Source organism: Rhinoderma darwinii, chromosome 3, assembly GCF_050947455.1.
Source record: "Rhinoderma darwinii isolate aRhiDar2 chromosome 3, aRhiDar2.hap1, whole genome shotgun sequence".
Lineage (NCBI taxonomy): Eukaryota > Metazoa > Chordata > Amphibia > Anura > Rhinodermatidae > Rhinoderma > Rhinoderma darwinii.
In genome coordinates this window covers 418867305-418879459 of record NC_134689.1, presented here as the reverse complement: position 1 = coordinate 418879459, position 12155 = coordinate 418867305, and the positions used below count along the sequence as shown (strand labels likewise).

The 12155-nt window shown below is 39.3% G+C and overlaps 1 protein-coding gene across 1 annotated transcript in view; it reads right to left on the bottom strand.

Annotated features, from left to right (window-relative positions):
• Positions 1 to 4482: 4482 nt before the first annotated feature.
• RANGRF (RAN guanine nucleotide release factor) overlaps positions 4483 to 12155 on the bottom strand; it is a 29928-nt gene continuing 22255 nt past the window's right edge. Inside the window, exon 5 of the mRNA XM_075855537.1 lies at positions 4483 to 5511. Coding sequence (XP_075711652.1) covers positions 5391 to 5511 — 121 coding nt within the window. The 3' untranslated portion in view covers positions 4483 to 5390. The remainder of the gene's footprint in view (positions 5512 to 12155) is intronic.

Here is a 12155-nt window from a genome sequence, read left to right as displayed (position 1 = left end):
TGCTGCGGACACCAAATTCCGCTCCGCAGCCTATGCTCCGCAGCGGAATTTTACGCCTCGTCTAAACGAACACTGCTAAATTAAAGTGTAAGTCAATGGACAAACGGCTCCGCTGCGGATTAACGCTGCGGAGTGTCCGCAGCGGAATTTAAGTGAAATTCCGCCACGTGTGAACCCAGCCTAGTGGTATCTGGGTAGTGCTTGAAGTCCGTTATTATTTTTCCGCAGTAAACAGTGCCACCTAGTGGTTATAAAAACAGTTACACTTATATTCTTGTATATAGGGGCAGTATTATAGTAGTTATATTCTTGTATATAGGGACAGTATTATAGTGGTTATATTCTTGTATATAGGGGCAGTATTATAGTGGTTATATTCTTGTATATAGGGAGCAGTATTATAGTAGTTATATTCTTGTGTATAGGGAGCAGTATTATAGTAGTTATATTCTTGTATATAGGGGGCAGTATTATAGTAGTTATATTCTTGTATATAGGGGATAGTATTATAGTAGTTATATTCTTGTACATAGGGGCAGTATTATAGTAGTTATATTCTTGTATATAGGGAGCAGTATTATAGTAGTTATATTCTTGTATATAGGGGCAGTATTATAGTAGTTATATTCTTGTATATAGGGACAGTATTATAGTGGTTATATTCTTGTATATAGGGGCAGTATTATAGTAGTTATATTCTTGTATATAGGGGGCAGTATTATAGTAGATATATTCCTGTATATAGGGGCAGTATTATAGTAGTTATATTCTAGTATATAGGGGCGGTATAATAGTAGTTATATTCTTGTATATAGGGGCAGTATTATAGTAGTTATATTCTTGTGTATAGGGGGCAGTATTATAGTAGTTATATTCTTGTATATAGGGGCAGTATTATAGTAGTTATATTCTTGTATATAGGGGGCAGTATTATAGTAGATATATTCCTGTATATAGGGGCAGTATTATAGTAGTTATATTCTTGTATATAAGAGGCAGTATTATAGTAGTTATATTCTTGTATATAGGGGCAGTATTATAGTAGTTATATTCTTGTGTATAGGGAGCAGTATTATAGTAGTTATATTCTTGTATATAGGAGCAGTATTATAGTACTTATATTCTTGTATATAGGGGTAGTATTATAGTAGTTATATTCTTGTATATAGGGGGCAGTATTATAGTAGTTATATTCTTGTATATAGGGGCAGTATTATAGCAGTTATATTCTTGTATATAGGGAACAGTATTATAGTAGTTACATTCTTGTATATAAGGGGCAGTATTATAGTTATATTCTTGTATATAGGGGCAGTATTATAGTAGTTATATTCTTGTATATAGGGGCAGTATTATAGTAGTTATATTCTTGTATATAGTGGCAGTATTATAGTAGATATATTCTTGTATATAGGAGGTAGTATTATAGTAGTTATATTCTTGTATATAGGGGCAGTATTATAGTAGTTATATTCTTGTATATATAGGCAGTATTATAGTAGTTATATTCTTGTATATAGGGGTCAGTATTATAGTAGTTATATTCTTGTATATATGGGCAGTATTATAGTAGTTATATTCTAGTATATAGGAGCAGTATTATAGTACTTATATTCTTGTATATAGGGGTCAGTATTATAGTAGTTATATTCTTGTATATAGGAGCAGTATTATAGTAGTTATATTCTTGTATATAGGGGGCAGTATTATAGTAGTTATATTCTTGTATATAGGGGTCAGTATTATAGTGGTTATATTCTTGTATATAGGGGCAGTATTATAGTAGTTATATATTTGTATATAGGGGCAGTATTATAGTAGTTATATTCTTGTATATAGGGGTCAGTATTATAGTAGTTATATTCTTGTATATAGGGGCAGTATTATAGTAGTTATATTCTTGTATATAGGGGTCAGTATTATAGTGGTTATATTCTTGTATATAGGGGCAGTATTATAGTAGTTATATATTTGTATATAGGGGCAGTATTATAGTAGTTATATTCTTGTATATAGGGGGCAGTATTATAGTAGTTATATTCTTGTATATAGGGGGCAGTATTATAGTAGTTATATTCTTGTACATAGGGGCAGTATTATAGTAGTTATATTCTTGTATATAGGAGCAGTATAGTAGTTATATTCTTGTATATAGGGGGCAGTATTATAGTAGTTATATTCTTGTATATAGGAGGTAGTATTATAGTAGTTATATTCTTGTATTTAGGGGGCAGTATTATAGTAGTTATATTCTTGTACATAGGGGCAGTATTATAGTAGTTATATTCTTGTATATAGGAGCAGTATAGTAGTTATATTCTTGTATATAGGAAGCAGTATTATTGTAGTTATATTCTTGTATATAGGAGCAGTATTATAGTAGTTATATTCTTGTATATAGGCGCAGTATTATAGTAGTTATATTCTTGTATATAGGAGGCAGTATTATAGTAGTTATATTCTTGTATATAGGGGCAGTATTATAGTAGTTATATTCTTGTATACAGGGGCAGTATTATAGTAGTTATATTCTTGTATATAGGGGGCAGTATTATAGTAGTTATATTCTTGTATATAGGGGCAGTATTATAGTAGTTATATTCTTGTATATAGGGGCAGTATTATAGTAGTTATATTCTTGTACATAGGGGGCAGTATTATAGTAGTTATATTCTTGTATATAGGAGGTAGTATTATAGTAGTTATATTCTTGTATATAGGGGGCAGTATTATAGTAGTTATATTCTTGTATATAGGGGGCAGTATTATAGTAGTTATATTCTTGTACATAGGGGGCAGTATTATAGTAGTTATATTCTTGTATATAGGAGGTAGTATTATAGTAGTTATATTCTTGTATATAGGGGGCAGTATTATAGTAGTTATATTCTTGTATATAGGGGGCAGTATTATAGTAGTTATATTCTTGTACATAGGGGCAGTATTATAGTAGTTATATTCTTGTATATAGGAGCAGTATAGTAGTTATATTCTTGTATATAGGGGGCAGTATTATAGTAGTTATATTCTTGTATATAGGAGGTAGTATTATAGTAGTTATATTCTTGTATTTAGGGGGCAGTATTATAGTAGTTATATTCTTGTATATAGGCGCAGTATTATAGTAGTTATATTCTTGTATATAGGAGGCAGTATTATAGTAGTTATATTCTTGTATATAGGGGCAGTATTATAGTAGTTATATTCTTGTATACAGGGGCAGTATTATAGTAGTTATATTCTTGTATATAGGGGGCAGTATTATAGTAGTTATATTCTTGTATATAGGGGCAGTATTATAGTAGTTATATTCTTGTATATAGGGGCAGTATTATAGTAGTTATATTCTTGTACATAGGGGGCAGTATTATAGTAGTTATATTCTTGTATATAGGGTCAGTTTCATAGTAGTCATCTTCTTGTATATATGGGGCAGTATTATAGTAGTTATATTCTTGTATATAGTAGTATTATAGTAGTTATATTCTTGTATATAGGAGCAGTATTATAGTAGTTATATTCTTGTACATAGGGGGCAGTATTATAGTAGTTATATTCTTGTATATAGGGGCAGTATTATAGTAGTTATATTCTTGTATATAGGAGCAGTATTATAGTAGTTATATTCTTGTATATAGGAGGCAGTATTATAGTAGTTATATTCTTGTATATAGGAGCAGTATTATAGTAGTTATATTCTTGTATATAGGAGGTAGTATTATAGTAGTTATATTCTTGTATATAGGGGGCAGTATTATAGTAGTTATATTCTTGTATATAGGGGGCAGTATTATAGTAGTTATATTCTTGTACATAGGAGCAGTATTATAGTAGTTATATTCTTTTATATAGGGGCAGTATTATAGTAGTTATATTCTTGTATATAGGAGGTAGTATTATAGTAGTTATATTCTTGTATATAGGGGGCAGTATTATAGTAGTTATATTCTTGTACATAGGAGCAGTATTATAGTAGTTATATTCTTGTATATAGAGGGCAGTATTATAGTAGTTATATTCTTGTATATAGGAGGTAGTATTATAGTAGTTATATTCTTGTATATAGGGGGCAGTATTATAGTAGTTATATTCTTGTACATAGGAGCAGTATTATAGTAGTTATATTCTTTTATATAGGGGCAGTATTATAGTAGTTATATTCTTGTATATAGGAGCAGTATTATAGTAGTTATATTCTTGTATATAGGGGGCAGTATTATACTATTCAATGTGCTGTCAGATTACATATAAACATTTTTTATTTCGTTCTCTCTAGGCATTAAACAGCTGGTCGCTCACTGTATGTAATTTTGGCACAGTATTTCTGGATCTACATAACTTTTGGTCTAAGCTTCATTCTGCTGCAAAGAAATGACAAATAAAACTGAATTTCACATGACAGATTTCTTAAGTAGAGACCATTACTCTTTGAAGGACGGTGGCCCTTATTGCTGGGGCACCGACTTATTGAATACAAACACATTATAACGAATATTTTTATTTTATATTATTCACATTTGTAATTAATGGCGATTATTTCTTAGATATTTGTTTCTCCATTTTTTAAATAGTCCAAGGAGTGTGAATAATTTTTACAGCTAGCATATTATGTAATGACAATCAAAAGCTGCAAAGATTTAGATTTCAAATTTATGTTTCTAAATTGCATGTATAGTGAAAGAGTTCAAGGAAACCCAGGTCCTTCGATCTCCAATAAGTCAGCGCCTTAGACCCCCTTCATATCACATCATGAGGTAAAGAGATTCTCATTCTTCCATAAAACACCCCCACCTCCGGTCAAAGATTCAAACTCGGAGATAAGGCCCTCTTCACATCTCGTTTTGGCCTTTCGTCTGAAGTACACGCAGGAGGGACCCCCGACTTATACCACTGACAGAAGGCCAAAATGAATCCCTCAGTATAACATATAGTGGGATACGTCGCTCAGTGACTCTAGCCCTGGGGAGGCTCCTGATGTCACTGCCCATATATGGACAGTGATGTCACTGGAGCTTCCCGACATATCTGTTTAACGTATACCTGTGAGGGATACGTTACCATAGGCTCTCATGGTGATAAAAAGTTTAACAAGCAGTACAAGTATTTTTGCAGGATCCCTCAGGATGAAATAGCGTAACATACTATGCTATTCGATCTATACCGACATATACCAGTCGTACGGAATGCAAAAGGACACTCTTTGGTTTTCCATTGACTTAATAGAGTCCTATAGACAAGTTTGTGTCTGCCGAGTGGTTTCCCCGACGTAGTTCAAAAAGGCCACGTGAAGAGTGCCTAAGGAATACTGATACTGGAGGTGCGGACCGCTCAGAAAGGTAGAGTAGTCCAGCGGAGGCCACTGTGTCATCATCAACATCACAACCGTAACATCAGCCAAAAATGCCGGGATCATGGAGCTGGAAACTACATAGGAGTCGGTGGTAATCTTCAACGGTCCAAGCAGGGGAAGAAATCTCAGAAATCCCAGCACCCGCACTGCTGCTGTCCGGACTGAAAGATGAGACACAATAGATTATACAGACTCAAAAAGAAACCATGTCACCCTGCAGGAGGAGGAGTAGACTCATAGCTCTCTTCTATATATATCACCCTGCAGGAGGAGGAGTAAACTCATAGCTCTCTTCTATATATATATCACCCTGCAGGAGGAGGAGTAGTCTCATAGCTCTCTTCTATATGTATCACCCTGCAGGAGGAGGAGTAGTCTCATAGCTCTCTTCTATATATATCACCCTGCAGGAGGAGGAGTAGACTCATAGCTCTCTTCTATATATATATCACCCTGCAGGAGGAGGAGGAGTCTCATAGCTCTCTTCTATATATATCACCCTGCAGGAGGAGTAGTCTCATAGCTCTCTTCTATATGTATCACCCTGCAGGAGGAGGAGTAGTCTCATAGCTCTCTTCTATATATATCACCCTGCAGGAGGAGGAGTAGTCTCATAGCTCTCTTCTATATATATATATCACCCTGTAGGAGGAGGAGTAGTCTCATAGCTCTCTTCTATATATATATCACCCTGCAGGAGGAGGAGTAGAATCATAGCTCTCTTCTATATATATCACCCTGCAGGAGGAGGAGTAGACTCATAGCTCTCTTCTATATATATATATATCACCCTGCAGGAGGAGGAGTAGACTCATAGCTTTCTTCTATATATATCACCCTGCAGGAGGAGGAGTATTCTCATAGCTCTCTTCTATATATATCACCCTGAAGGAGGAGTAGACTCATAGCTCTTCTATATGTATCACCCTGCAGGAGGAGTAGTCTCATAGCTCTCTTCTATATATATATAGATCACCCTGCAGGAGGAGGAGTAGACTCATAGCTCTCTTCTATATATATATCACCCTGCAGGAGGAGGAGTAGACTCATAGCTCTCTTCTATATGTATCACCCTGCAGGAGGAGGAGTAGTCTCATAGCTCCCTTCTATATATATATCACCCTGCAGGAGGAGTAGTCTCATAGCTCTCTTCTATATATATCACCCTGCAGGAGGAGGAGGAGTCTCATAGCTCTCTTCTATATGTATCACCCTGCAGGAGGAGGAGTAGACTCATAGCTCTCTTCTATATATATCACCCTGCAGGAGGAGTAGACTCATAGCTCTCTTCTATATATATCACCCTGCAGGAGGAGGAGTAGACTCATAGCTCTCTTCTATATGTATCACCCTGCAGGAGGAGGAGTAGACTCATAGCTCTCTTCTATATGTATCACCCTGCAGGAGGAGGAGTAGTCTCATAGCTCTCTCCTATATATATCACCCTGCAGGAGGAAGAGTAGTCTCATAGCTCTCTTCTATATATATCACCCTGCAGGAGGAGGAGTAGACTCGTAGCTCCTTTCTATATTTATCACCCTGCAGGAGGAGGAGTAGTCTCGTAGCTCCTTTCTATATTTATCACCCTGCAGGAGGAGGAGTAGTCTCATAGCTCTCTTCTATATGTCTCACCCTGCAGGAGGAGGAGTAGTCTCATAGCTCTCTTCTATATGTATCACCCTGCAGGAGGAGGAGTAGACTCATAGCTCTCCTATATGTATCACCCTGCAGGAGGAGGAGCAGACTCATAGCTCTCTTCTATATATATCACCCTGCAGGAGGAGGAGTAGTCTCATAGCTCTCTTCTATATGTCTCACCCTGCAGGAGGAGGAGTAGTCTCATAGCTCTCTTCTATATGTATCACCCTGCAGGAGGAGGAGTAGACTCATAGCTCTCCTATATGTATCACCCTGCAGGAGGAGGAGCAGACTCATAGCTCTCTTCTATATGTACCACCCTGCAGGAGGAGGAGTAGACTCATAGCTCTCTTCTATATGTATCACCCTTCAGGAGGAGGAGTAGTCTCATAGTTCTCTTCTATATGTATCACCCTGCAGGAGGAGGACTAGACTCATAGCTCACTTCTATATATATATCACCCTGCAGGAGGAGGACTAGTCTCATAGTTCTCTTCTATATATATCACCCTGCAGGAGGAGGACTAGTCTCATAGTTCTCTTCTATATATATCACCCTGCAGGAGGAGGAGTAGTCTCATAGCTCTCTTCTATATATATATCACCCTGCAGGAGGAGGAGTAGACTCATAGCTCTCTTCTATATATATCACCCTGCAGGAGGAGGAGTAGTCTCATAGCTCTCTTCTATATATATCACCCTGCAGGAGGAGGAGTAGACTCATAGCTCTCTTCTATATATACCACCCTGCAGGAGGAGGAGTAGACTCATAGCTCTCTTCTATATATATCACCCTGCAGGAGGAGGAGTAGTCTCATAGCTCTCTTCTATATATATATCACCCTGCAGGAGGAGGAGTAGACTCATAGCTCTCTTCTATATGTATCACCCTGCAGGAGGAGGAGTAGACTCATAGCTCTCTTCTATATGTATCACCCTGCAGGAGGAGGAGTAGTCTCATAGCTCTCTTCTATATGTATCACCCTGCAGGAGGAGGTGTAGACTCATAGCTCTCTTCTATATGTATCACCCTGCAGGAGGAGGAGTAGACTCATAGCTCTCTTCTATATGTATCACCCTGCAGGAGGAGGAGTAGTCTCATAGTTCTCTTCTATATATATATATCACCCTGCAGGAGGAGGAGTAGTCTCATAGCTCTCTTCTATATGTATCACCCTGCAGGAGGAGGAGTAGACTCATAGCTCACTTCTATATATATATCACCCTGCAGGAGGAGGACTAGTCTCATAGTTCTCTTCTATATATATCACCCTGCAGGAGGAGGACTAGTCTCATAGTTCTCTTCTATATATATCACCCTGCAGGAGGAGGAGTAGTCTCATAGCTCTCTTCTATATATATATATCACCCTGCAGGAGGAGGAGTAGACTCATAGCTCTCTTCTATATATATCACCCTGCAGGAGGAGGAGTAGACTCATAGCTCTCTTCTATATATATCACCCTGCAGGAGGAGGGGTAGACTCATAGCTCTCTTCTACATATATCACCCTGCAGGAGGAGGAGTAGAGTCATAGCTCTCTTCTATATGTATCACCCTGCAGGAGGAGGAGTAGTCTCATAGCTCTCTTCTATATATATCACCCTGCAGGAGGAGGAGTAGACTCATAGCTCTCTTCTATATATATATATCACCCTGCAGGAGGAGGAGTAGACTCATAGCTCTCTTCTATATGTATCACCCTGCAGGAGAAGGAGTAGACTCATAGCTCTCTTCTATATGTATCACCCTGCAGGAGGAGGAGTAGACTCATAGCTCTCTTCTATATGTATCACCCTGCAGGAGGAGGAGTAGACTCAGCTCTCTTCTATATATATCACCCTGCAGGAGGAGGAGTAGTCTCATAGCTCTCTTCTATATGTATCACCCTGCAGGGGGAGGAGTAGACTCATAGCTCTCTTCTCTATATATATATATATCACCCTGCAGGAGGAGGAGTAGACTCATAGCTCTCTTCTATATATATCACCCTGCAGGAGGAGGAGTAGACTCATAGCTCTCTTCTATATATATCACCCTGCAGGAGGAGGAGTAGTCTCATAGCTCTCTTCTATATGTATCACCCTGCAGGGGAGGAGTAGACTCATAGCTCTCTTCTATATATATATATATCACCCTGCAGGAGGAGGAGTAGACTCATAGCTCTCTTCTATATGTATCACCCTGCAGGAGGAGGATTAGTCTCATAGTTCTCTTCTATATATATCACCCTGCAGGAGGAGGGGTAGACTCATAGCTCTCTTCTATATATATCACCCTGCAGGAGGAGGAGTAGAGTCATAGCTCTCTTCTATATGTATCACCCTGCAGGAGGAGGAGTAGTCTCATAGCTCTCTTCTATATATATCACCCTGCAGGAGGAGGAGTAGACTCATAGCTCTCTTCTATATATATATATCACCCTGCAGGAGGAGGAGTAGACTCATAGCTCTCTTCTATATGTATCACCCTGCAGGAGAAGGAGTAGACTCATAGCTCTCTTCTATATGTATCACCCTGCAGGAGGAGGAGTAGACTCATAGCTCTCTTCTATATGTATCACCCTGCAGGAGGAGGAGTAGACTCATAGCTCTCTTCTATATGTATCACCCTGCAGGAGGAGGAGTAGTCTCATAGCTCTCTTCTATATGTATCACCCTGCAGGGGGAGGAGTAGACTCATAGCTCTCTTCTCTATATATATATATCACCCTGCAGGAGGAGGAGTAGACTCATAGCTCTCTTCTATATATATATATATATATCACCCTGCAGGAGGAGGAGTAGACTCATAGCTCTCTTCTATATGTATCACCCTGCAGGAGGAGGAGTAGACTCATAGCTCTCTTCTATATGTATCACCCTGCAGGAGGAGGAGTAGTCTCATAGCTCTCTTCTATATGTATCACCCTGCAGGGGGAGGAGTAGACTCATAGCTCTCTTCTATATATATATATATATATATATCACCCTGCAGGAGGAGGAGTAGACTCATAGCTCTCTTCTATATGTATCACCCTGCAGGGGGAGGAGTAGACTCATAGCTCTCTTCTCTATATATATATATCACCCTGCAGGAGGAGGAGTAGACTCATAGCTCTCTTCTATATATATATATATATATCACCCTGCAGGAGGAGGAGTAGACTCATAGCTCTCTTCTATATGTATCACCCTGCAGGAGGAGGAGTAGACTCATAGCTCTCTTCTATATGTATCACCCTGCAGGAGGAGGAGTAGTCTCATAGCTCTCTTCTATATGTATCACCCTGCAGGGGGAGGAGTAGACTCATAGCTCTCTTCTATATATATCACCCTGCAGGAGGAGGGGTAGACTCATAGCTCTCTTCTATATATATCACCCTGCAGGAGGAGGAGTAGACTCATAGCTCTCTTCTATATATATCACCCTGCAGGAGGAGGAGAAGACTCATAGCTCTCTTCTATATATATCACCCTGCAGGAGGAGGAGTAGTCTCATATCTCTCTTCTATATGTATCACCCTGCAGGAGGAGGAGTAGTCTCATAGCTCTCTTCTATATATATCACCCTGCAGGAGGAGGAGTAGACTCATAGCTCTCTTCTATATGTATCACCCTGCAGGAGGAGGAGTAGTCTCATAGCTCTCTTCTATGTGTATCACCCTGCAGGAGGAGGAGTAGACTCATAGCTCTCTTCTATATATATGTATCACCCTGCAGGAGGAGGAGGAGTCTCATAGCTCTCTTCTATATATATCACCCTGCAGGAGGAGGAGTAGTCTCATAGCTCTCTTCTATGTGTATCACCCTGCAGGAGGAGGAGTAGACTCATAGCTCTCTTCTATGTGTATCACCCTGCAGGAGGAAGTGTAGACTAATAGCTCTCTTCTATATATATCACCCTGCAGGAGGAGGAGTAGTCTCATAGCTCTCTTCTATATATATATCACCCTGAAGGAGGAGGAGTAGTCTCATAGCTCTCTTCTATATATATCACCCTGCAGGAGGAGGAGTAGACTCATAGCTCTCTTCTATATGTATCACCCTGCAGGAGGAGGAGTAGACTCATTGCTCTCTTCTATATATATCACCCTGCAGGAGGAGGAGTAGACTCATAGCTCTCTTCTATATGTATCACCCTGCAGGAGGAGGAGTAGACTCATAGCTCTCTTCTATATATATCACCCTGCAGGAGGAGGAGTAGTCTCATAGCTCTCTTCTATATATATCACCCTGCAGGAGGAGGAGTAATCTCATAGCTCTCTTCTATATATATCACCCTGCAGGAGGAGGAGTAGTCTCATAGCTCTCTTCTATATGTATCACCCTGCAGGAGGAGGAGTAGTCTCATAGCTCTCTTCTATATATATATCACCCTGCAGGAGGAGGAGTAATCTCATAGCTCTTCTATATATATCACCCTGCAGGAGGAGGAGTAGACTCATAGCTCTCTTCTATATGTATCACCCTGCAGGAGGAGGAGTAGACTCATAGCTCTCTTCTATATATATCACCCTGCAGGAGGAGGAGTAGACTCATAGCTCTCTTCTATATATATCACCCTGCAGGAGGAGGAGAAGACTCATAGCTCTCTTCTATATATATCACCCTGCAGGAGGAGGAGTAGTCTCATAGCTCTCTTCTATATGTGTCACCCTGCAGGAGGAGGAGTAGACTCATAGCTCTCTTCTATATGTATCACCCTGCAGGAGGAGGAGTAGACTCATAGCTCTCTTCTATATATATCACCCTGCAGGAGGAGGAGTAGTCTCATAGCTCTCTTCTATATATAACACCCTGCAGGAGGAGGAGTAGACTCATAGCTCTCTCCTATATATATCACCCTGCAGGAGGAGGAGTAGACTCATAGCTCTCTTCTATATGTATCACCCTGCAGGAGGAGGAGTAGTCTCATAGCTCTCTTCTGTATCATCCTGCAGGAGGAGGAGTAGACTCATAGCTCTCTTCTATATATCACCCCGCAGGAGGAGGAGTAGACTCATAGCTCTCTTCTATATATATCACCCTGCAGGAGGAGGAGTAGACTCATAGCTCTCTTCTATATATGTATCACCCTGCAGGAGGAGGAGTAGACTCATAGCTCTCTTCTATATCTATCACCCTGCAGGAGGAGGAGTAGTCTCATAGCTCTCTTCTATATATATATCACCCTGCAGGAGGAGGAG